Genomic DNA, 25555 nt, shown 5'->3' on the forward strand with positions numbered 1-25555 from the left:
GCCTGATCCAAAATAGCAGATATATGGTTTGTATTAACTATGTAATTCTCATCAACAGTTAGCGTAGGATCAAAGTACGTGGTCTCTGGAACAAATACTGGGGTTCTAGTCTGACCCAGTTTTGCCCATTCCCTACCTATCCTATAGGTCCTTTGCTTGTCTTCACTGTCACTCGAGTGCCCCATCCTGATACTGAACATGACTAAATAGTGATCCGACCAGCTCTGCGGCATTATATTTAGTACCCTTGTTGTGGCCCGATTAGAGAATAACAGATCAAGGACATGCCCCCCGTTATGAGTCGAACTTTCCACCATCTGGGTAAGATCCAAATTTGTACAGGTGTGTCTTAGATCTCGCAGATGGCCATTAGCCTTCCCATCTTCCCTGAGGTTGAAGTCTCCAAGAATAACCATTCTAGAGTGGGCCAACGTGAGATTGGTAATAATATCAAAGAAGTTCTGGTAGTCTGTTACGCCCCCCGGGGGCCTGTAGCAAAGCAATCCAGTAAGTAGGTTCCCGCTTACAGAGTAGAGTGAGAACCCCATAATTTCAATACCCTCCATTTCATTAATCTGCAGGAGTCTAAAATCCAGCTCCTCCCTGCAGATTACTCCCCCCCCCCGCCCTTGGCCCTAGGCTTATGCAGAATTTTGTAGCAACTAGGGAAGACAAATCCCAGTACAGCAGTGGACTCTACATTCAGCCATGTTTCTGTTAGAAGTAGAACATCAAGTCTCATATCCTCAATCAAATCCGAGACCTCTGTAGCATGCTTCGTGACTGAGCGGCAATTAATCAGCCCTCCCCTAAGAGTCTTTCCATCAGCTCTCACGGGGGCCACAGTCTTACCCAGCTCCAGAAGTCGTTCTCTACCATATGTTATCCGACGTTGGTTGGTTCCCAGACGGGCAGCACTTCCTGCGCCGTGCGCCTCCCCAGACAATTTGTTGTCTCAGAGGTGTTTGGCAGGGGCGTGTTCATTCATCAGGGTTGTCACTTAGCTGATATACGTGTGACTTAAATGATGGCTTAGTAGCAGGTGATCTGAAACCCACAAGTATGGGAGAGATACCCTTCTACCAAAAGGGACAGGATTCAATATTAATAAAAACATGGAACGGTCCCTCTTGTGATTCACTCTCGTATTCTCACACCAATATACTCATCTTTTTTGGGGGATATCCTCATACATTTATCATCCACACAGCTATCTGAACACTGAATCCTGTTTAATGTATAAATGTCTCCTTTATACAATTTAAACTGCCGGCTGCGACAAATTAGTGACATCTGTTATGTAGATTTTCTGCTTAACCAGACAGTAATAGGCTGACAACTAGATCAGGATATACTCTCCAAATAAATGTAATTCACTTACTGTGAACCTGAGTAAAACACAAGTTATGCTATATTATGAACGGCTCAGCCCAAATCCGATCTTTTCAATGAATCGTGTTTCATAGATAAGGTCCATACAAGACTATTCTTGACCATCTGACATATAAAAAATAATATAAAATGGTAATTTACAGATGACTCGGAACAGCACACACTCCATCTTCCATGTAGCTTCTTAGCAGCCCCTGTTTTTAAACGGAACTGCTACTGTTCCATTGGCAATTAAGTATTTTTTGGGGGTCAAAGGCCTTATGATTTTATTTCCTGTGGCGTAATTGCCAATGCTGCTGTCTGCATGATTTTGCTCAATGGATGCCACTTAAGTTCCTGAAAAAGGTTCGGAGGTTGATTAGCAAACATTACAAAGGCACTGTAACTGCTCATATGGGTTTTATCTGCTTTCATTATTATTTTTTCCAAACTCTTTGTTACAAAGTAAACGTTGAGGGTTGCCCGCCAATATTTCATGCCCCGGGGATGACCTCCTATTTATTTACTGCTACATTTGTAGATGGGTGGTGCGTGTACACTCCACCAATTGTTGACAACCTTCAGCTGAACACCAAAGCAAATAATGTATGTCTGCTCTTTTTACAGCTCTACAGCACTTTCCACTCCCCAAAGCTGGTCAGAGTCGCCCTGGAGAAATCGCTGAAGGACCTTCAACTGGACTATATGGATCTCTATCTCATTCACTTACCGATTGCTCTCAAGGTAAACCACCTGGATAACCACTATTGGACATTTACACCTGTAAAATCCAAAGCCTGATCTTGTAAAGGATTAACGACCTACTTATGCCGTGGTCACCACAGTCCAATCAAATATGTTATGATCTTCGAATAACTCCCTCCCTTGGTTCCCACTCAATATGTGATTTTCTGAAATCCGAAGATCCTTCCTTATTTCTGTATTTCGGAAGTTAAGTTGCTTGCTTTAGTATTTTGTGTTGGAATGATCACTCACATATTTAAGTCCCTGCACAACAAAGGCTACCAACTACCTAAACAATCACATCTCCTTTCACCAACCCCCCCCAGACCCCTCCGCTCTGCTGGATTCCTACTCACACACCTCCCACAAATACACAGAAACAGATCTGGAGGGAACACCTTCTCGTACATCACTCCCAGCGTGTGGAACGTCCTCTGAATACACATCAGAGCCGTCCCACTTCTTGAGATGAGCAAGAAACGGAAGACCTGGCTTTACCCCCCACCCCCCACCCCCACCCCCCACACCCTCGGCCCCTCCCTCAGGCAAGACTAGACGCACATGCCTGCTCAGTGCTGGATACCCACACGGGTGGCAGTGTGCGCTCTACAAATACACATGACACTACACACATCATTGATACAAAGATATAGTACACAGATGAGTAGAATGTAATATGGTATTTGTTACCTTTGTGGAGTGTGGGGATGAGCCATGATACAAGAGAGGTGAGGCCTTGAGTGAGCTGTGCTGCCCTTCACCGCCCTCAAAATGATAATATATACTGTATTACATTTAGGTGACCTAAATGTATGGTTCATATGTGGCACTTATAAACAAAAGGATATACCTATATCTAAAGCACAAAGGTTTAAATCCATTCAGTGAGATGGAATCCCAATAACTTGGCTTTAGGAGTGTGGCAGAATTAGGTTTCGTCTTTCAACTGATTCCAGAATGGAATCTGTGGCACAATAAGCATCTTTTTGTCACGTTGGTTAGGCTCTATGGTAATGACCAGTTTGTTTTTTCAGCCATAAGAGTATCAAACAAAGTCTAAACTGTTTACATTTTTGAACATCTGTGTTGTAAAATCGAATACTATGGCTTGTATTTGAAAAAGGTCAAAAAAGTTCCAAAGAAAGAAATTCAAAGATATTGGGCCCGATTCACAGAATGAACTTAAGACTCAATCCTAAACTTACTACTATTTTGGTATTCAAAGAATGCACTTACTACTTTTGGAATGAACTTACTACTTTTGGTATTCACAGAAGTTAGGATTTTGTCTTAAGATTGGGCCCGATTCACAGAATGAACTTAAGACTCAATCCTAAACTTACTACTATTTTGGTATTCAAAGAATGCACTTACTACTTTTGGAATGAACTTACTACTTTTGGTATTCACAGAAGTTAGGATTTTGTTTTAAGATTGTCTTAAGACAAACTTAAGACAGACTTAAGACAAAATCCTAACTTCTGTGAATACCAAAAGTAGTAAGTTCATTCTGTGAATGCCAAAAGTAGTAAGTACATTCTATGAATACCAAAATAGTAGTAAGTTTAGGATTGAGTCTTAAATTCATTCTGTGAATCGGGCCCATAGGGTGTATATTGTTTGTGTGGCGAGTGAATGAAAATACAGTATGAAGAGAGTATGAGAGTGTAAATGGAAGAATGCTGAATGTTAGTAGAAGATTTTATCAAGTAAGATTTTGGTGAGGTGCAATTTTTAAAGATTGATGGAGTTGTAGAAATGTATAATTTTGATATGTAAAAAAATAAATAAAAGAAAAAGATTTATTTCAGACAGAAAAAGAACTCTATGGTACATGTTGTTGGATTCTCAATATGGCCTCTCGAAAAAATGAGTAAGAGTAAGCTAGTAGTATTGGCATTCGTATCATTCTTTTTTGTATGGTAATAACAGACATTTTGATTTTACACTTTAGTAATACATGTATGAATCAGCGTATATTTATATGCTTGATCTAAATAGCATGTGTTATTGGGCCACATTTAGGTTCTCTGGCCGAGGCAGTGTGCAGAAGGGGTTGACTCCTGAGGACTCTTGGGGGTCGATTCCGATCCGTTAAAAATCACCATCCGTACGACTCGCATCCGGAACCGTTTCCGTACGACTCGTACGGATGCCGTACGGCCCACGTCTGGTAAGGGTGATTCGTACAGAAAAGCGCACAATCACATACACACCGTACGGCGTGTACACCCCATGATCGCAGGGGTATGCGCCGTACCCCTGCGATCATGGGGGGTACGTGCCATACACCCAGCATACATGGGGTCCGTGCCGTACACCCAGCGTACATGGGGAACGGCACGTACCCCATGTACGCTGGGTGTACGGCACGTACCCCCCATGATCGCAGGGGTACGGCGCATACCCCTGCGATCATGGTGTGTACGCGCCGTACCCGGGGGGGGGGGGCGTTCCGTACCTGTTTCGGGGCGAACTCTGATTTTACGGCAGTTTCCAGCTCCCGTAGAAAAAGGGTCATACGGAGCGTACCCAACACGGATCGTACTTGCCGGGTCGTAAAAAGCAGCCGCGAACCGTACAAACGTCGTGTACTGCGGGTTCCGAGGGCGATTTGTATGGGAATTCTATTCGTACGGTCCCTGGTACGATTCGTACGGATTGCTGCATTGGGTGTGGATCGTACTACGTCGTTCGTACGGGGACGGTTACGGGTACGATTCGTACGGAAAAAAATGCTCCGTATGACGATTCGGATCGCTTTTTACGGGATCGGAATCGACCCCATAGTCTCAAGACGTGGCTGCAGCCCATGCCCTGCACCAAACCCCTGCTGTTTGATGCACAGCAGGGGTTGGCCACCTGCAGCAGGTAAAGTGCAGTGCCTGGCCATGAGCCAGGCACTGTGGTCAATCCCCTCGGAGTAAGGTTGTTCACAGTAGATGCTGGCAAACCATGGGGCTTTGGGTGCCAGGCCCTGGACCGAACTGATGCTGGATAAATGATATTAAGAATTCACTGAAAAAACTAGATTAAAGTGAAGTCATGGTTAGCTTTGTTTATAACACCTTACCATATGTTTAAAAAGCCTTAGAAATGCAGTTAAAAACACAGTTAAAGTACAGCTATGTTTACGAATTAAAACCAATCTGCAACCTACAGCTCTCACAATACCCTTGCAAACCATTACTCACACACCAAATGCAAAGCTTAGGCCCTGACAATATTAATAGTAATAAGTAACGACACCTAAAAGTACAATATAACGATAAGCCAACGCTCACTTGATCACTAAACTAATTGCACATGCATAGTAGTCTCCTTTATAATGTTAAGGTTCATTTTTATGTAATCACATCTGTAATAATATTTACAACATTCTGTATTGCATTACGGGTGAGATCATGAACATTGCATATGGTGTATAAATTATGTTTTGCATGGCCTGGACTGCAGTTGAGTCTCTGGGTTGTCAGTGTTGCAGAGGGATACCACAAGGCTGTTGGATTCAAGCAGGATATCTGCTAAACAGTGAGTAAGAGGCTTCACACATCTTGGCTAGTCTCAGCGTTTTACCTACCAGATACTAGAATAATAGACCTCTAGGACAATGTAGCACACCATGGCTATACCATGGGACTTGCAGACTGCCTGTAGATTTTTTGAGTGATAAGAAACAGGAGTAGGACCCATAGACCAAACTGGGACTGGGTATGAAGTATATAAAGAACACAATGTCCCAACAGGTAACAAATTGACAGGCAATTTAGTTGTGCATGCAAGAAGCATTACATTAGAAGGAAACAAGGAGGCTCATTTAGTTAGTACACGGCTTGTAATTCACCATTTTTCTGAGATATTTACACATGGGAATACAGTTGAAAGCAGCACTGTACAAGAAAATTCATGTGACAACCCAAAAAGCACTTGGTGACAAAGTGATATGTACAAGTGAAGAGTGACGACGCAAGTGATGGGGGTGAACAGCGTGAACGGCGCAAGGTGACAGAGTTATATACAGTGATGGCTCAATGATTGATAAATTTAAGTCTTTTATAGCACATTAGATCATAGTTATGAGCCAAATGTTATAATGCGCCAAACAATTGTGCTGTAGTGTCGACGGCGTTTCGATCCACAATGGTTTGGGATCCTCTTCAGGACAGGGTTGGTGAGTTGGTATAGTGCTGGAATTCGGGAAGACGCTGGTTCAAAGTTGTACCAAGACGTCAGGGTGCGGTGAAATCCATGGACAAAGTTGAATTAAATCGTGTGTGGATCAGATACGATACTGCATCAGAGTCGGCGTATCTGGGTAGAAGGCGTCCGTGTCGATATGGGGAACAGCGTCTGAATAAATCTTTACTGCTGCCGGGGTCTGAATCACAAGCTGAAGTTCCGACCTGCGATGAGGGAAACTGTATATAACTCTGTCACCTTGCGCCGTTCACGCTGTTCACCCCATTTGTAAATATCTCAGAAAATTGGTGAATTACAAGCCGTGTACTAACTAATTGAGCCTCCTTGTTTCCTTCTAATGTAATGCTTCTTGCATGCACAACTAAATTGCCTCTCAATTTGTTACCTGTTGGGACATTGTGGGGCATATTATCAAGGGGGTTTATCTCCGCTTTTTGGCTTTAAAAGCCAAGAAAGCGGAGCTAAAATTATCTCCCTATTACCTAGCTGTCGCTAACACCAGTTAGCGACAGCTAGTAGGAGATAGCGACCATCTTGGGCCCCACTTTGCATGTCAGTGATATTTATCACTAATGACATGCAAAGTGGGCGTGCCAAGATGTTAGCGACTGGAAACAGTCGGTAACATCGCTATCTCCTATAACCAACTTTTGGAGATATTCGCGCTAAGCGCGAATATCTCCAAAAGCTAACACCTGCCCTGAGCAGTTCTTAGCCATGTTATCCAATGGGAGGTGGATAACATGGCTAAGAGCATTAGCTCGGTAATGCATGAATATCGCTGACTTTTCAGCGATATTCATGCATTGCGGCCATTTTTTATCGCATTTGCGATAAACCTTGGTAATACCAAGGTTTATCTGCGATAAAAATCGCCGCAGCTCAGCGGTAAAATCTTGTCTCTAAACAAGCAATAGCGATAATTATCGCTATTGCTTGGTAATATGCCCCTGTGTTCTTTATATGTAGATTTTTTGAGTCAGGTATGGTCGACACTCCACCTGCAAAATCCAAGTAAAGTGCATCAGTAAAAAAAGACATCAAAGTAAAAAAAATACATTGAGGCCAATTCACTAAATAATTAGTATTATACGCTAAGAGTACATAACATTTATCTAGGGATGATAATTATGCCTACTTTCCCAATTGCATTGTATTGACACACATGGGTGACTTGCTATACGTTTTGTGAAACATATGCATATATCGCCTAAATGAAGCATCAGTAGTATTTGCAAATTTGTGGATTTTTATTTACAACAGTTTTTTTCCTTTGTCCTATTGTTCCTCTTCACATATTCTGTAAAAACTGCACTGATGGTGCACCTGCGCACATTTTCTGTATGAGAAATTGGTACTTAGCTAGTAGTGGAAAGTGTATTCCTACATGTTTGCATATACCCAAAAGATTTGCAGCAATTTTCACACATATTTTGGGGGCCCCTGTTCAGAACAAATATGAATATATTAGTTATTTTTCAGCCAATTAAAGCATTCATTACCCCAATCATGTTACCTCTACCTTAAACGTTTAGAAACAGGAATGCACAAAAAGATCCGCAAGCTCAAACTGCTCAGCCAAGGAGTACTAAAATAGTGCTTAAACAAGCCTTTATTAAGCCATTTCGTCTTTCTGATGTTGATTTTGTCTTTCATTTTGTAGGTGGGTATAGCTGGCCTTACTGCATTTATTCAAAAAGCGTAGTAAAGCTCCAGTGTATTGGCCTATGGGAGAATTGTTTTTAACTGATTGCTCAGCCCTGGTGAAATTGGTATCCACTCGTATTCCCAAATAGTTTTTGTTTTTTTTAAATTCTTTTTATTTAACCGAAGAACGAAGAAAAAACATCAGGTGACAGTAGCAGTTCTCTCACTGATCATTGTTACTTTCCCATATGTACCGAATACTAAACACAATATAGAAAATCTTGGGTCATGGGGATTCATGCTCCTCATCCTATGCCGGCCTTGTCGGGGGCACACAAATCTCTCCAAGGTAGGTATTCCAGGCCACCCCAACCTTTCCCCACTTCTCTGGACATCCCCTGGCTACATATACCGACTTTTCCCTAAACATGCACCAGTCCAAGTCTTCCACCCATTTCAAAACTCAGGGCGGCTGACTGGCTCCCCACGGCTGAGCTATATTTCGTTTCGCTATCATATATGCCAACACTACCCACTGTTTACCGTAGACACTTAAGTCCGTGGGTTCCCAAACGTTTAGTATACACCTGTGGGCTTCTGGCTGGATCTCCACCACCATGACCTCTCGCACCTCATCATGAATCTTCACCCAGTAGTCCCGTACCTCCGCGCAGTGCCACAAAATATGCATAAAAGTGCCGAGCTCGAGGGAGGAGCTTAGCGCGCACCCAAGATGGTCGCGTGAGCTCAGGGCTCCCGGACCTTCGTCACCTCCACCGACTATCCTGTACCCTATCCTGACTTAGAGGACGGGTTATTACTGGCACTGCCCGGCTGATCGTTTATCCGTTTTCGGACTTCGATTTGGACCTCGGGAGCCGAAGATATGGACTCTTGAACTTTTCCGGCCTCTCCGTGGTACTGCCCCGGGCCCGGTTTCTCTGCCAGCCGGACAGTAATTGAACAACAACGGATCATGCGAGCCTCCCTTGCCCGGTCATCTACTTTCAGTTTCGTTTCTCGCGCTTAGACCTATTTGACTTTGTCTCGATCGCCCTGGCTTGCTGCTTCCACGCAACCACGATTCAACGACTGGCGATTCGGCCTCCTGCTACTCATCACCTGGTGCTAGGTCCCCGTCTTATTTTCCAAATTGCAGCGGGCGTATCGAGTTTAGCCATTTTTACTAGGTCTCAGACTACCCTTCGAGGCGCACGAACTAAGATGGCCGCCAAGCCTGAGGGAGAGAAACGCAAGACCAGACCGGCAATGCGAGGAGGCTCCGTGCAATCAAATGTCATGGACAGGTACACCCTCGCCAAGGGCTCTCCGGGCGGGTCGACTAAATCCCCGGCCAATGTTGGAGAAGAAACCCCGATGGATGAAGATCTGTCGTTGAGGGACGTAATGGGCGCCATTGCCGGGATGAAGGCCACATAGGGTCAACAGTATGAGGCCCTGGCCCACAAGTTGGATACGGTCGCTATCGATGTTACCCTGATCAGGGCTGACCTTGCGAAAACCAATGAAAAGGTCAAATCCCTCGATCTAAAGACATCTAGTCTTGTTACTGACGTCTCCGATTTACAGGCAGAGGTCGGTAACCTGCGAGCCGCCCGTGACTATCTCACTCGACGCCTGGACGATTTTGAGGGCCGTGCACGACGGAACAACGTCCGCCTGGTCGGTGTCCCGGAAACATCGGAAGCATCCTCGGTGGACCTGCTGGTGGAAGATCTGGTCCTGAAGCATCTAGCACCCAAGGGCCTTAGCAAGTTTTTTGCTGTTGAACGTGCACACAGGATCCCGGGTGGCCCGCCCAAGCAGGGGGCCGCTCCGTGACCCATCATTGCTCGGATCTTTAGCTTTCGAGACAGGGATGCGATCCTGCAAGCGTCACGCCTCTCTGGTCCAATGGCTTATGAGAACACTACAGTCAGCTTCTATCCGGACTTCACCCAGCAGGTTCAGAAACAGCGACTTGGATTCCAGGGGGTGAAAAAGAGACTAAGGAAAAGAGACATGAAATATGCTATGCTTTTCCCGGCCCGGCTACGTGTGGTGTACAATGAACGAACATTTGTCTTTGATCATCCAGGGGTGGCAAATGACTGGCTGGATACGCTGCCTCCGGGACCAGATCATTCTGAACACCCTGGACACTCCGGTGGAGCGGAGGGAGGCCCGGTGGAGCAGGAATAGGGGGCGTAATCGGCTCCCGGTCCATCGTATTGACTTTCGGTTGTGGTTTGGTGCTATACCACTATTGCTTGCTAATATGCTACCTTATTGGGGTGTGGGCGGGGGGGTGGGTAAGTCTTCCTCCTCTGGGGTTCTTTTCGTAGAATAGTTGTACGATAGGGCGACAGGCACACTGCAAGTTGGGGTGGCTTTTGAGTCTTACGCAGGGGTGCGGGGTGGGGGGTGTGTTGTAAGGGGTCTTTTGGGGGGTTGGGGGTTGCAGTTCACGTTTCATTGTTTTCTTCAAGGCATAGTATCGATGATCTCCTGTTGTATAGTGTCGCATTCGGTGTGGGGTAGGGATGGGGCTGATCTTTGGGATGGGGGGTAGGGGACTTAATTTACTGTGTTGGAACGTTAACGGGTTGGGGGATAGGATCAAGCGGGCGTGGTTTTGCAGCTGTTGCGACGTTTGTCCCCTGAGGTGGTTCTGCTTCAGGAGACGCACTTGCTTGGTAATACGTGCCATGCCATGAATAGGCGTGGCTATCGTCTCTTGGAGCACTCAGGTTTCACTTCTGGCTCCAGGGGGGTGGGCATTTTGGTTCGGAGCTCCCTCCCTCTTGCCGTTGACAAAATCATCCTTGATGATAGGGGACGGTACGCCGCCATTGTGGGGCGCTGGGAGGGGAGGGTTATTACCCTGCTCTCCGTATATGTACCGCCGGGTCTCCAGACTACCACATATGCGGATCTGGGAAGAGTGATCTTGGGAGTCCCCGAGGGTCTGCTTGTGGTGGGCGGGGATTTCAACTCTGTGGTGTCTGGGATGTGTGATCGCTACCCTCCCCGGGAAATTGCGAAGTCACAATCCTGGTTGGGGGACTTCCTGGAGGCTCTAGGGCTCATCGACTGCTGGCGCCTGCTTCAATCCGGGCAATCGCAATATACCTTTCACTCTGGGGCCCACGGCAGTCTTTCGAGACTTGATTATGTATTATGCCCTCCTCCCAGGACTCCTCCGTAAGGGAGGTGAAACATCTAGCTAGGGGCATCTCGGACCATTCCCCACTTTGGTTGGTAGTGGACGCCCACTTGGGGTCGGAAGGTAGAGTGGCCCCGATAAACCCCTGGTACCTTCGCGATCCCAAGGTCAGGGCGGAACTAATTAAAACAATTGATCAATACTTTGCTGAAAATGTGGGTTCTGTGTCCTCCTCTGTCACGTTATGGGAAGCGTACAAAACTGTCATTCGGGGCCAGGCCCTCTCCTTGATTGGCAATGTTAAGAGACGTCGGCGGGAGGAGGTTGTCCATCTTGAAAATGACATCACCGTTCTTGAAGGGGAATTGGAGTCCGAGGTCACCCCGGAGAGGCTGCACCTTTTGGGTCTAAAACAACTCGAGTATAGGGCGGTGGTGACTGATGCGGCGAAGGAGATGAGCAGAGAACAGCAGGGACGTCTGTATGATGTGGGGGATAAGGCGGGGAAATTGCTTGCTTGGCTGGATAAGAGGGAATGTGCGAGTCGAGTGGTCCCTGTGATTGTGGATGTGAATGACGTGAGTATCACCGACCCTGCTGGTATTGTTGAATGTTTTGCTGACTATTTCCGGGAAGTGTAATCCCCGGTATCTGATAGACCTGAGCAGGACTCCCACTTGCTCCTGCGCGATAGCTCGCTGCCACGTTTGTCCGACCCTGAAAGGGATCTCCTAGAGGCTCCGCCTGCGGTTGATGAGGTCGCGACTGCCATCCGCTCGGTTCGCTCGGGGAAGGCCTCGGGCCCTAATGGGCTCCCTATAGAGCTTTACAAGCTCCGTCCGGATGTTATGGCACCGTATCTACGGTCGATGTTTTTAGAATCGCTGGAGGCAGGCTCCCTCCCTCCTGATCAAAGATTGGCTTCCATAGTGGTGATTCACAAGGCCGGCAAGCCACGTGACCGCTGCGCCTCTTTTCGGCCCATATCATTGATTAACGCTGAACCGAAGATCCTGGCCAAAGTGCTTGCCAACCGCTTGGTCACTGTCATAGGCGATCTGGTTCATCCGGACCAATCCGGATTCATACCCCATCGCAACACGGCACTGAATCTCCGGCGCTTGCATGGAGTCCTTGCGCGGGCGGCAACTCAGCGTGAACCGGCCATCTTGGCGTCACTGGACGCCACCATGGCGTTTGATACGCTGGAGTGGCCATATCTTTGGGCGGTTCTCTCTAAATTCGGCTTTGGCCCTACCTTCATTGACTGGGTAAAACTGCTATACACCGACCCCTTGGCCCAAGTTGTGGTAAACGGTCGTGTCTCGGCCTCCTTTGCTCTCGGTAGGGGAACGCGCCAGGGCTGCCCTTTGTCTCCTTTCTTGTTTGCCCTTGCTTTGGAGCCATTGGCGGCATGGCTGAGGTGGGAACCGTCCTTGAAGGGCATTAGATGGACTCCGGAGTTTGAAGATCGGATATTCTTATACGCTGACGATATACTCCTGTATCTTACGTCGCCTCGGACATCGTTGATTGTCCTTTTTGACGTCTTGACTTCTTTCCGTAAAAATTCTGGTCTTGTCATCAACTGGTCGAAGTCTTGCGTCTATGTTCTCTACGGCGAGGTTCCTCTCTAGCCTCGTGGATGTCCTATCTCGGTGGTGCGGGAGGGATTCACGTACTTGGGGATTTTTATCACCTTGGACCCTGTGCTTCGTTATGAACGCAATTTGTTGCACCCTCTCCAGCGCCTCCGTGCTGATGTGACTGCGTGGGGTAGGCTCCCTCTCTCTCCTCTGGGACGGGCGGCGTTGTTTAAGATGATGTCGCTCCCCCGGTTCCTTTATGCGCTGCAAAATACACTTGATATCGTGCCTGGTAGAATCAAGACGTTTGAGGAGCTGAAAGTTGAGTATGAGTTGACTGATAGAGAATCCTTTCGCTATGCGCAAATCCGACATGCGGTTTTGTCTGTCTTTCCCCTGGGCTCAGATATTCCGGAAGCGTCCCCGCTTGAAGATCGGATACTGGATGGGCATGTCCCTGATAGTACGATCTCGCTCATTTACAAAAAGTTGATCAATGCCAGGACCGACCTACTGAGTAGCCTTCGAGAGGTATGGACTAGCGATGCTCTGGAACTCGATGACGAGGATTGGCAGGCTGCGATCTCTTCCCCGAGGGAGGTGGCTATCCCGGCACGCCTCCGGTTTGTCCAGCTCAAAATTCTTCATAGGGTATACGTGACTGGTCCCCGTCTGGTGCGCATGGGATTCTCTGTGGATGGACTGTGCAGGCGTGGCTGTGGTTTGGTAGGCACGTTTCTCCATATCCTTTGGGAATGTCCTGCTGTGATGCGCTATTGGACTCGCGTGCATGAAGTTATGAGTGAGGACACGGGTGTGCAATCGATGCCTGAGGCGAGACGGTGTCTGTTGAATGTCTGGGAGCCGAATGACTATGACCTGGCGCAGCTTCGATGGGTGACCTTGGGTAATATGATTGCCAAGAGAGGCATTGCTCAGTTGTGGGGTGCCCAGAGGCCACCATCAGTTCTGGTGTGGCAACAAAATATGGATTGGTGCATGTTTAGGGAAAAGACAGTGTATGTTTCCCGTGGCACGCCCCGCAAATGGGGGAAAATCTGGAATCAATGGAACGCATACCGTGGTGATATATGTCCCCCCCCCATTCGGAATTGGACACTGACCCGTCATCCTCCCAGCCTGATGTTTCCTCCACGGGACTCTAGATATCTTGCTTTTTCCTGGTCTCCTCCCCCCTCCCCAATCTCATCACATACTTCTGACTTCTGATTTGCGCATGTACCCCCCCAGCGCCGAAATGACACATTTGTACTGTACTGCCTTGTTTTCTGTTTTCTTTTTTATGTTTTCTGTTACTTGAATTTAATAAAAAGATTAAAAAAAAAAAAAAGTGCCGAGCTCTCGACCCCCCCTCCGGCACTCGCCACTCTCCACTCGACCCATACAAACCAGGCAGGGTCCCGTAACATATGACCTATGAAGGATTTTCAACTGCACTAATCTAAGCCTCATCTGAATCGCTACCACTTTCGGAGAGGAGACCGCCTCCTGCCAGTTCTCATCGTCCAGTTCCACCCCATCTGTGTTCTATTGTGTTCTGATGTGTCCCAATGGGTCCCCCATATTATTAATACGTTTTTTGTATATCAGAGAGATAGTGTTCTCCGGGAGATGCCCGTCCAAAACTCGGTCCTCGAGAGGGGAAGCATCGGGAGGCGCGGTATCTCTAGGAATGTGCGTAAGCAGAGCATGTCTAATCTGGAGATACGGTAGTGCTCATTATCATGAAGTCTGTATTGTTTTTTCAAAGAGTCAAAAGTATGCATTCCGTCTCTTCCCCACACATCTTTAATCCGCATGATCCCTATAAGGTCCCACTTATCGAAGCCCTTGGACTTCCGCAGGCTCCCAAGCCTCTCCGAACTCCATAGGGGAGTGGCTAGCGTCATCTTCCCCTCCCATTTAAGGTGACTGTTGGCCTCGTGCCACACGTGCACTGCGAGTGCCGTTGGGGCAGCTAGGGGAAACCGGCAATGCCGGGCATACAAAGCCCAGGTAAAATCACCACCCGGTACCTGCCAGCGGTCCATTGCATACTTGGGATCCCCTGGGGGTCCATAGATGACATGATTGACCACCGCCAGCTGGGAGGCCCAGTAGTATTTCCGAAGATCTTGCAGTCCAATCCCCCCATCATACCAAGGGAGAGTGAGTTTGAGAAAAGCTATACGGGGCCTACCGTCCCACAGAAGAATCCTCTGGAGGGTCTCTATTTCTTTAAAGTAGGATGCCGGTACTGGGTCCATTGTGTTCTGGAGAACATACAAGAATCTAGGTTTGGCCATCATCTTAAACAACACCGCTCTGCCCAACAGGGAGAGTGGAAGAACCTTTCAGCGCTCCACGTCTCTCTTTAACCAAGTCAACGGAGGGCCCAAATTATTAGCGTATCGTAGCTTTGGGTCAAGCGTGACAAAGACACCAAGGTATTTAAACACTGTCGGTTCAATTTGTATAGGGCATGATTGCGGGATTACCGGCGGCACGCCCCTGAGGACGAATAGCACTGATTCCGCCCAATTAATTGCGAAACTGGAATATCTGCCGAATATGGCTAGTACATCGAGGAAACAGATCAGGGATCCCCTAGGGTTGGTGAGGTAAAGCAGGATATCATCCACATATAGTGAGATTTTATCCTTCCACTCTAATGTCCATCACAGGCCCCGTATCGATCTATCCCAGCGAACCCATGCCGCCAGGGGCTCTAAGGCCAGAGCAAAGAGAAGCGGGTACAAAGGACACCCCTGCCTCGTGCCCCTACCAAGGGGGAAGTCATCGGATTTCTGATTATTTACAACCACTCTGGCAAGGGGATTCATATAAAACAAGCGCACCCAATCCACAAACTCCGGTCCAAAGCCCATCTTCCCCAATACTGCGAATAGGTAGGACCACTCGACCCTGTCGAACGCCAAGGTGGCGTCTAAGGACACTAGAACAGCTGGCTCATGAATCGTCGGAGTCCTTCCCAGTATGCCGTGTAATCTGCACAAGTTAAGGGCCGTGTTCCGGCATGGCATGAAACCGGATTGATCTGGGTGCACCAAGGTGATAATTACTTTGACCAATCTGGTAGCAAGCAGCTTTGCCAGAATTTTGGGCTCAGCATTGAGCAGTGAAATCGGTCTATACAGGGAAAAGATTGTCTTAGGTTTACCCGCCTTATGGATAACAACGATGTTTGCCACTCGCTGATCAAATGGGAGGCATTCCGCCTCCTTACTCTCAATGAACATGGACCGGATAAAAGGGGAGAGTTTATGGGCATTCAGTTTATACAGTTCTATAGGGATCCCGTTGGGGCCAGTAGCCTTCCTATAGCACACCCCCCTAATTGCCTGCGTCACCTCGTCGTCAGGAAGAGTCCAAGTATTCCCGATTGTCATCCGACAGCACAGGCATCTGGATGTCTCTAATCATAGCACTATTATCCTCCTCTGTATATCCCCCTACCGAGGTGTATATCCCTTTGTAGTATTCAGAGAATTCATCCGCCACTGTTTGTGGGTCTGTGACTAAGGTAGAATCCGCGCCCTGTAATTCCGGTACCAACCTCGACGCCCACTCTCCCTCTCGAGCCATGCTATTAATTTGCCGGCCTTGTCCCAGTGTTCGTATATTCTACTCTGGGTGTCCTTATTCTGAGCTATCGCCCTGTCCCTGGCGAGGCGTCTGTACTTATCTTGTCGTAGTTTTAAGAGGTGAATTCCCTCTGGGGTTGCTGCCCTAGTTACCTTCTCTTCCAGCCTCGTCACTTCTGCCTCCGCCCTCGCCATGTCTGCCTGATGTTTCTTTTTCTTCCCGGCCACCAGCTACGAAACCTCTCCTCTCACGACGGTCTTGTATGCTTCCCATAAGGTCAGCGCCGAATCTACCGTGCCTATATTTTCCTGGTAATACCTATCTGACACCTTAACGACCTCTCTCTTTGTTGCACGGTTTTTCAGGTACCAAGCGCTAATAGGAGCCAAGGCTGCCGGTATCAACACGTAGTCTATTCTGGGCATGCTATGATGCGCAGCGGACAAGTGGGTATATTGTGTCTGTGACAGATTACGTATCCTCCAGCTATCCACCAGCCCTTTAGTTTCTAGGAAGTCGGGAAGCCATCTATGTGCCGGTCTCAGTGTTCTGGCCGTGTACCTGTCAGTTTATCCATCCATTACTGCACTGAAGTCCCCCCCCTCCAGTGAGGAAGACCGACCCCAAATCGTGGAAGGTGTCAGATTGAAGACCAGGCGGAACATAAACTGATACGAAGGTAACTGTCCTTCCCTTCCACCGCCCCGAGATACCTATATAACGACCTCTCTGTTCGGCCCACGTAGCTTGAACAGTCAGGGGAAAGGAGTTCTTTACTAGGATACCAACACCTCTGGACCCCGTGGTAAATCCAGCGTGTGCCACTAACTTATAACCCCCTTTATGAAGAGCCATGCAGTGATTGCCAATGAGATGAGTCTCCTGCAGTATCACTACGTCTGGGGAGTGCCTTCTGATCAGCTAGTTAACCATGCCTCTCTTAATCCTGTCCCCCAAGCCATTAACGTTCCAACTGAGTACTTTTATCCCCGACCCCTGACTAGAGTTTAACATCAATCCGATATGGGCACAACTTAGTCATTACATTGTCACCTGATGCGAAATTGAAATTAAACAATGAAAACCTCATTGCTAATGTTCTTGCACACCATTAAATCTCTAAATCAAACATCCACAATTGCCCCTTGCCCCACGCCCCCACCCTGCACCCTTGCATATGGCTAACGCCCAGTGTGCCTGTCGCCCAAAACCAAACCTACTAACTAACTAAAGGTAGTAACAAGAAGGTGCCCATCGCCCCATCTCCTCCCCTAGATATTGACCTGAACCGCGGGTCAGTTCACAGCAGTTTTAGAATCCGATTAATCTAGCTAATAAAGAGCTGCAGACCCTTCCCGCCACCTGATTCTCTCAATCAGTGGAATGGTTCCCAGAGCCCCTATCATTCTTGTTCCAGTCGCTCCTCCCTCCCGCTTCTATCTCGCTCTTGCGGCACAGTCGAAAGTCTACTGTCGACCCACTTCCGGATTATCAAAGAACGAGGCCTTCCCTTCAATTTCCACCCGCAGCCGAGCCGGAAATCATGGCATATCGCAGGCCCCTCTCCCTAAGTTTCTTCTTCACTGGAAGAAAACTTTGTCTTTGCTTCTGTACCGCTTGTGTGAAGTCTGGGAAGAAGCAAAGCGTTGCATTTTCATATCTCAAGGGGGCCCCTGCTCGCGTCGCCTGCAGGATCACGTCTCTGTCCCGGAAGTTTAGCACCCTGGCGATCATCGGGCGAGGAGGTGCTCCCGGTCTCGGCCTGCCACCTGGCACTCTATGGGCCTGTTCTATTGTGAAAAAGTTGCTAAGACCCTTCGGCTCGAGATAATTAAGGACCCGGTTTTCACTAATATAGCCCATATCACTATTCGTGTCCCTGCCAGGATGGGTTGGACGGACCATTTCTTGGTCTCTATGTCGCTGCATGGAGTTACTCCTGCACAGTCCACGGGTCGGTTGACTCTGTTGAAGCGTCCCTGGTATAAATTGGACTAGGATAAATTTGAGGCGGGCCTTTTGGCCACTCGGCCTGAACTACCGGACGATAATAATGAGGCATACGGGCTATTTTCTGAATGGATCAGGCGTCCATTAGACAACCTCATTCCTATGAAATGGTCAGGTAGTCGTGAGACCAAGTCAAGGCCTTGGTACAATGTGGACCTTGCTCACATGCGCAAGGGATGCAAGAAGCTGGAGCGGATCTGGAGAAGGGATTTCTGCACTGTAGCTAAGGACATATATAGGGCAGCAATTAAAAAATACCATAAAGCCATCTATCAGGCCCAAGCAGCTTTTCTCTCTAACCAGATCCGCGAAAGCACTAACCCCGCAAAGAGCGTGTTTACCATACTTACCAGTCTGCAATCTCAGCATAATGCTGCTGGGTCCACTATCAACTATAATAAGCAGTGTGAGGAGCTGGCCACCTTTTTTGTTAAAAAGGTAGAGGATATCTACAGCTCCTTTCCGACCATGCACAGCAATGCACCGGTGGCACTGTGCTGTCAGCAGCTTAATATTTTCCACTCTTTTCCTCCGATTTCGGTGGATCAGCTACGATCGGTGTGCAGTAGGATTAAGTCAAGCTCTCCCGCCGACTCTCTTAAACCTGACCAATTCAAGAAGGTATTGCCTACCATCTTACCCTCTCTGATTCAGGTTATTAATAATTCCCTTAGTACTGCTATCGTGCCCAGAGTATGGAAACAGGCCAAAGTGATACCTTTGCTTAAAAAGTCGGCTCTTGATCCCACTAAAGCAGAAAATTATCGGCCCATCTCGCTGCTTCCTTGGATAGCCAAGATTACTGAGGCGTATGTGAACTCCCTCTTGTCAGACTATCTCACTCGTAATAACATACTGGACCCCTCTAAAAATGGCTTTAGACCCGGCCACATCATGGAGTCTGCGCTTCTGGCTGTGACGGAACACCTCTGGTCGGCCATGGAGGGGGGGCAAACTTCGGCACTGATCTTGTTGGACTTAAGTGCAGCGTTTGATATGGTATCACATGACATCCTGCTGTGTCGCCTGGCGGAGGTAGGAATTACGGGTCAGGCCCTGGAGTGGCTTGCCTCATTCCTTCATGAGAGGTCTTTCTCAGTACCAGCCCCCCATTTAAGTCCAGTGAACACGGCATCAAGCAAGGGGTGCCACAGGGCTCCTCCCTTAGTCCCCTACTATTCAATATTTATGTCCTACCTTTGGCTGCTGTAGCCTTGAGTAGGGGCCTGACCATGGTCTCATATGCTGATGACACTCAGTTAGTGGTGGCACTCTCTAATAACACCGAGCAAGATGCCCTTAAGTTTCAGGGCGATCTTGCGGCAGTGGCCGAGTGGATGACTGCTAAATGCCTCCGACTTAATTCCAACAAGTCGGAGGTTTGGGTGGTCGGCAGAGACCATGGTCTGTGGAGTGACCTCTGGTGGCCAGCTAGACTGGGCACGCCCCCTCCCCCCAAGCGAGTGGTTAAGAACCTGGGGGTTTGGTTGGACTCATCTTTAAACTATCAAGTCCAAACCAAAAAAATAGCAGGTACGTGTTTTGGACTTTTACGGGGGCTTGGGCCGCTGATGGGCCTCTTTGATGCCTCTATATGTCAGTTATTATCCAAGCTATGGTCCTGTCTAGACTGGATTACTCGTGCTCCCTCTATTTGGGGGCCAATAAAGCAGAGGTTCAGAGGCTGCAAAGGGCACAAAATGCTGCAGTCAGAACACTTCAAGGTCTGCGCAAGTTCTGCTCTGTGTCCAGTGCCATTCGCCGCCTCCATTGCCTTCCGGTGTCCAGGAGCATTGAATTCAAGGCTCTGTGTATCTCTTTCAAGGCCTTGAAATTGGTCACCCCGCCTATTTTGGCTAATCTCCTCTCACCGTATGTTCCTGCACGTTCCCTCCGGTCAGAGGGTCAACATTTGGTAGTGGTCCCCCGGATCGGTAGAGTAGGGGCTGGTGGTCGCTCTTTTCGCTATAGGGCTGCCGCACTCTGGAACACACTACCTGTGCAGATTCGTGGCTTAGAGAACTACCTGGAATTTAGGAAGGCCATCAAGACTCTGCTCTTCCCCACTAACTAGCTGGTGTCACTCTGCAATCTGTCGGTCTTTCCTTCAGCGCAGTGATGCCCTTTTGCTGGGGTAGCTGTCGCGCTATATAAAACACCCTAAAATAACATAATATAACATGTCTTCAACAAACAAATCTGGCTCCGGGCCCTCCAATTTCTCGGGCACCCCAAGAATGTGTGTGTTATTATGCCTGGCCCTCCCCTCATATTCATAGAGCTTCCGGTCTGTAACATCTCAGGAACTCTTAAGGTCACGCACCACCTGTTGCAGCAACGCCATATCGTCGATTTAACTTTCTCACTCGCCTTAGTGAGATCCGTCCGGAGCAGGTTAACTTCTATCGTGACCGTGTCCAGCTTATTGTCCAGGGATTCCATTTTTTCCCCCTGGGATATTTGGACCCTATTCATAGCTGCCATGACATCGGTTAACATTGGTACAGTGGGGGCCTCTTGTGTGTCTCCCCCCGATGGCTGGGTCTTCCTTGACTCCACCGGGGATCCCTTAGGCATCGTGTATCGGGCCAGCTTATTAGATTGGATATGTTTCGATGCGTTCGAGGACCTGGGCAGGGCCTTATCTGCATCTGGCTTTGTCGCCATTCGGGCAGTCGCCTCACCCCTCTTCGCCCCCGCCAATCACGACAATTTTCCCTGGGTTCGGGGATTCCGACACTGCCAACGCGACGTCTTCACCACTTCGCGGCGCTATCCGCCCTGACTCAGATCCGATGGCCCACCAACATTCCCTCTTGCAATGTAGTGAACAAACCCGGGCACAGCACCTTCCACAAGGGATCACAACACTCATGCAGCTTCCCCCTCCAACCGAAGGCTGCCACTTCCATAGCCATCCCCACAAGCGGGGCACACCACTTCTCTCCGCCTCTCTGGTCACGTTCGGGCATGCATTGCAAAGCACTACGTGGGGGCGTGAGAAACAGTCACTGCCGAGCCCCTCAATCCACATGTGGCACATAGGCTACACCTCCCTGCAGTGGCTCCCGCTGCCTCTCATCCCAATCTCAGGGGTGCAACGTGCCGTAGACCAGTCACAGCACCATACCTCTGTACGCTATACTTGTGTGGACGCTCCCAATGGCCGTCCCCACCAGCAGGGCCCACCAGGTCTCTCCTCCTCCCTCGTCACGTATAGGCATACCGGGGTGGCTCCACGTCCAGGCCTGGCCTTCCCGCACTTCACTGCACTCCTCTCATTAGTGATGTACCACTTCCAACTACCAGTGCTGGTTCATCTCTCTCACTCAGTATCACCGGCCCCCAGGAGCTCCACAATGTCTTTTTAGGGCATCACACCCAGGCAGTCCCACAGAGCAGCAATTTTGGGGCCCGAGAGCCAGCATCCCCTTCCATGGCCCTCAGGGGCCACCGCAGCTGAGCGTCTGTTGTGACAAACCCAGCGCCTCACTCAAAACACTCCCGCACAGGTTGTCTCATGAAGCTCACTTCTCGCTCTGAGTTCGGGCCCACGCCCCACCCACTTACACTGCTGTGTGTCCCAGCAGGGCAGGTTCAGCGTCTCCGTGTGCCCGGGTCCCCTCTTCAACAGTCGGTATTGCAGGTAGCAATTACGGGGCCGGTCCGGCAACATCCGGTTTCCGGCCCCGATGTTTTCCAACTTGCGGCCGGGTCCGATCCGCACTCCACCCTCCGGCTTGGGAGGCGAGCAGGCCGCTACTTGGCGAGTGGCATATCTTGGGGTCCCGATGTCTGTTTCGGGCCAGGAATGCCTCGGGGGGGCGTCATTATGATTCTGCCGTCGGATGGTGGGCTCAGGTCACAGGATTAAATACAGGATATAGTGCGAGGAGTAAGGGGTACCGGGAGCTAAGCCCTCATGTGGCCATCTTGGTCATGCGCGTGGCTCCTCCTCCCAAATAGTTTTAAGAGTGAACTCTCTCAAACGCTTTTCCATTGAATTTGAAGGTTGATTTTAGTTTTGGTTGTGCCTTGAGTAACATAGCCTTTTGTGTCAACGTTTTCACATGTAACTTCTTCTAATTATGATAGATTTTTGGAAGCAATACAAAGTGAGAAAAGAGAACAAAATATAGAGTTTAGAAACTGTAGATATTTGCACATTTGTAACATTGGGAATACTCATACTAGCATGAGAATTACTGGTCATTTTAATTCCTTTTTACCCATTGTCTTTCATTTGGAAGGCGGAAATGCATCTAAAGTCAATAGGTAATAACATTTGCTTTACAAACCTGAACTACCCTAAGTCTCCTGATAAAAAAGAACCACACTTGTGTGGGTAGGCATAGTGCCCACAACAGGCAACGGCTCAAAACGCAACGTGAACACATCACAATTTCACAATAAATAATTACCCTTTTTTTTGCAAAGTGCCTAGCTGTAGTTTTTTAACCCCAGCTCTGCCGGCACCTAGGGAAACCTAGCAAACCAATAAATGTTTTAAAACTAGACACCCAGCGACATCCAGGATGGAGTGACTTGACTGGCTCTCACCAGGTTCAGTTACCCAGAATCCCTTGCAAACCAAAAAAATTGGCCCAAAAACACTTTTTACTCTAATTTCTGTGGTGGAAAGTTCTGGAATCTGCGTGGATCCACAAATTTCCACGCACCCCGCGTTCCCCAAAGTCTTCCAAAAAAAATGGTACATCACTTGTGTGGGTAGGCCTAGTGCCCACAACAGAAAACGGAGCAAAACGCAACATGGACACACCACAATTTCCCAGTAAAAAATGACCCTTTTTTGGCAAAGTGCCTAGCTATAGTTTTTTAACCTTAGCTCTGCCGGGACCTAGGGAAACCTAGCAAACCTATACATTTTTTTAAACTAGACACCCAAGTAAACCAGGATGGGGTGACTTGAGTGGCTCTCATAAGGTTATGTTACCCAGAATCCCTTGCAGACCTAAAAGATTGTCAAAAAAACAAATTTTCCACACATTTCTGTGGTGGAAAATTCTGTAAACTGCCAGGATCCACAAATTTACACCTACCCCGTGTTCCCCAAAGTCTTTAAAAAAAAATGTTACCTCACTTGTGTGGGTAGGCCTAGTGCCCGTGACAGGAAATGGCGCAAAACACAATGTGGACACACCACAATTTCACAATGAAAAATTAACCTTTTTTGGCACAGTGCCTAGCTCTAGTTTTTAAACCCTAGCTCTGCCAGCACCTATGGAAACCTAGCAAACCTATACATTTTTTAAAACTAAATACCCAGAGAAATCAAGGATGGGTGACTTGACTGCCTCTCACCAGGTTCTGTTTCCCAGAATATCTTTCAAACCTAAAAAATAATCCAAGAAAACACATGTTCCTCACATTTCTGTGGTGGAAAGTTCTGGAAGCTCTGTGGATCGACAAATTTCCACCCACCCCGCGTTCCCCAAAGTCTTCAGAGAAGAATGGTACCTCACTTGTGTGGGTAGGCCTAGTGCCTATGACAGGAAACGGTGCTAAACGTAACTTGGACACACCACAATTTCACAGTGAAAAATGTGCCTTTTTTGGCCATGTGCCTAGCTTTAGTTTTTGAACCCTAGCTCTGCTGGAACCAAAGGAAACCTAGCAAACCTATACATTTTTGAAAACTAGACACCCAGTTGAATCTAGGATGGGATGAGTTGAGTGGCTCTCACCAGGTTCTGTTACCCAGAATCCCTGACAAACTTAAAAGATTGTCAAAAAATCAAACTTTTCTTACATATTTGTGGTGGAAAGTTCTGGAATCTGTGTGGATCCACAAATTTCCACCCACCCCGCGTTTCCCAAAGTCTTCCGTGAAAATTGGTACCTCACTTGTGTGGGTAGGCCTAGTTCCCATGACAGGAAACGCACAAAACGCAACGTGGACACACCACAATTTCACGGTGAATAATTACCCTTTTTTGGCAAAGTGCCTAGCTGTAGTTTTTTAACCCTAGCTCTGCCGGCACCTAGGGAAACCTAGCAAACCTATACAGTTTTGAAAACTAGACATCCAGGGAAATCCAGGATGGGGTGAATTGACTGGCTCTCACCAGGTTCTGTTACCCAGAATCTTTTGCAAACCTAAAAAATTGTCAAAAAATCCACATTTTCCTGACATTTCTGTGGTGGAAAGTTCTGGAATCTGCATGGATCCACAAATTTCCACCCACCCCGCGTTCCCCAACGTCTTTCAAGAAAAATGGTACCTAAATAGTGTAGGTAAGCCTAGTGCCCGCGACAGGAAACGGCACAAAACGCAACGTGGACACACCAATTTCACAGTGAAAAATTTGCCTTTTTTGGCAAAGTGCCTAGGTGTAGTTTTTGAACCCTAGCTCTGCCGGCACCTAGGGAAACCTATTAAACCTATTCATTGTTGAAAACTAGACAGCCACGGGAATCCAGGATGGGGTGACTTAAGTGGCTTTCACCAGGTTCTGTTACCGCGAATCCATTGCAAACCTAATAAATTGTCCAAAAACCCACATTTTCCTCATATTTTTGTGTTGGAAAGTTCTGGAATGTGCATGGATCCACACATTTCTACCCACCCTGTGGTTCCCAAAGTCTTCCGAGAAGAATGGTACCTCACTTGTGTGGGTAGGCCTAGTGCCTATGACAGGAAACGCCACAAAACACAATGTGGACACACCACAATTTTACAGTGAAAAATGACCCTTTTTTGGCAAAGTGCCTAGCTGTAGTTTTTTAACCCTAGCTCTGCCGGCACCTAGGATAACCTAGCAAACCTATACATTTTTTTAAACTAGACACCCAAGGGAATCCAGGATGGTGTGACTTGTGTGGCTCTCACCAGGTTCTGTTACCCAGAATCCCTTGCAAACCTAAGAAATTGTCAAAACAAACACATTTTTCGCACATTTCTGTGGTGGAAAGTTCTGGAAACTGCCAAGATCCATAAATTTACACCTACCCCGTGTTCCCCAAAGTCTTCAAAAAAAAATGTTACCTCACTTGTGTGGGTAGGCCTAGTGCCTGTGACAGGAAATGGCGCAAAACACAACGTGGACACACCACAATTTCACAGTGAAAAATGAACCTTTTTTGGCACAGTGCCTAGCTCTAGTTTTTAAACTCTAGCTCTGCCAGCACCTATGGAAACCTAGCAAACCTATACATTTTTTTAAACTAAATACCCAGGGAAATCAAGGATGGGGTGACTTGACTG

At 47.9% G+C, this 25555-nt stretch overlaps 1 protein-coding gene across 1 annotated transcript in view; it reads left to right on the forward strand.

Moving 5' to 3' along the window:
- Positions 1 to 25555, forward strand: part of LOC144803926 (estradiol 17 beta-dehydrogenase 5-like) — a 621787-nt gene that overhangs the window by 285676 nt on the left and 310556 nt on the right. Inside the window, exon 4 of the mRNA XM_078671888.1 lies at positions 1999 to 2115. Coding sequence (XP_078528014.1) covers positions 1999 to 2115 — 117 coding nt within the window. The remainder of the gene's footprint in view (positions 1 to 1998; positions 2116 to 25555) is intronic.

This window comes from Lissotriton helveticus, chromosome 1_1 (genome assembly GCF_964261635.1).
Source record: "Lissotriton helveticus chromosome 1_1, aLisHel1.1, whole genome shotgun sequence".
In the NCBI taxonomy this organism is placed as follows: domain Eukaryota; kingdom Metazoa; phylum Chordata; class Amphibia; order Caudata; family Salamandridae; genus Lissotriton; species Lissotriton helveticus.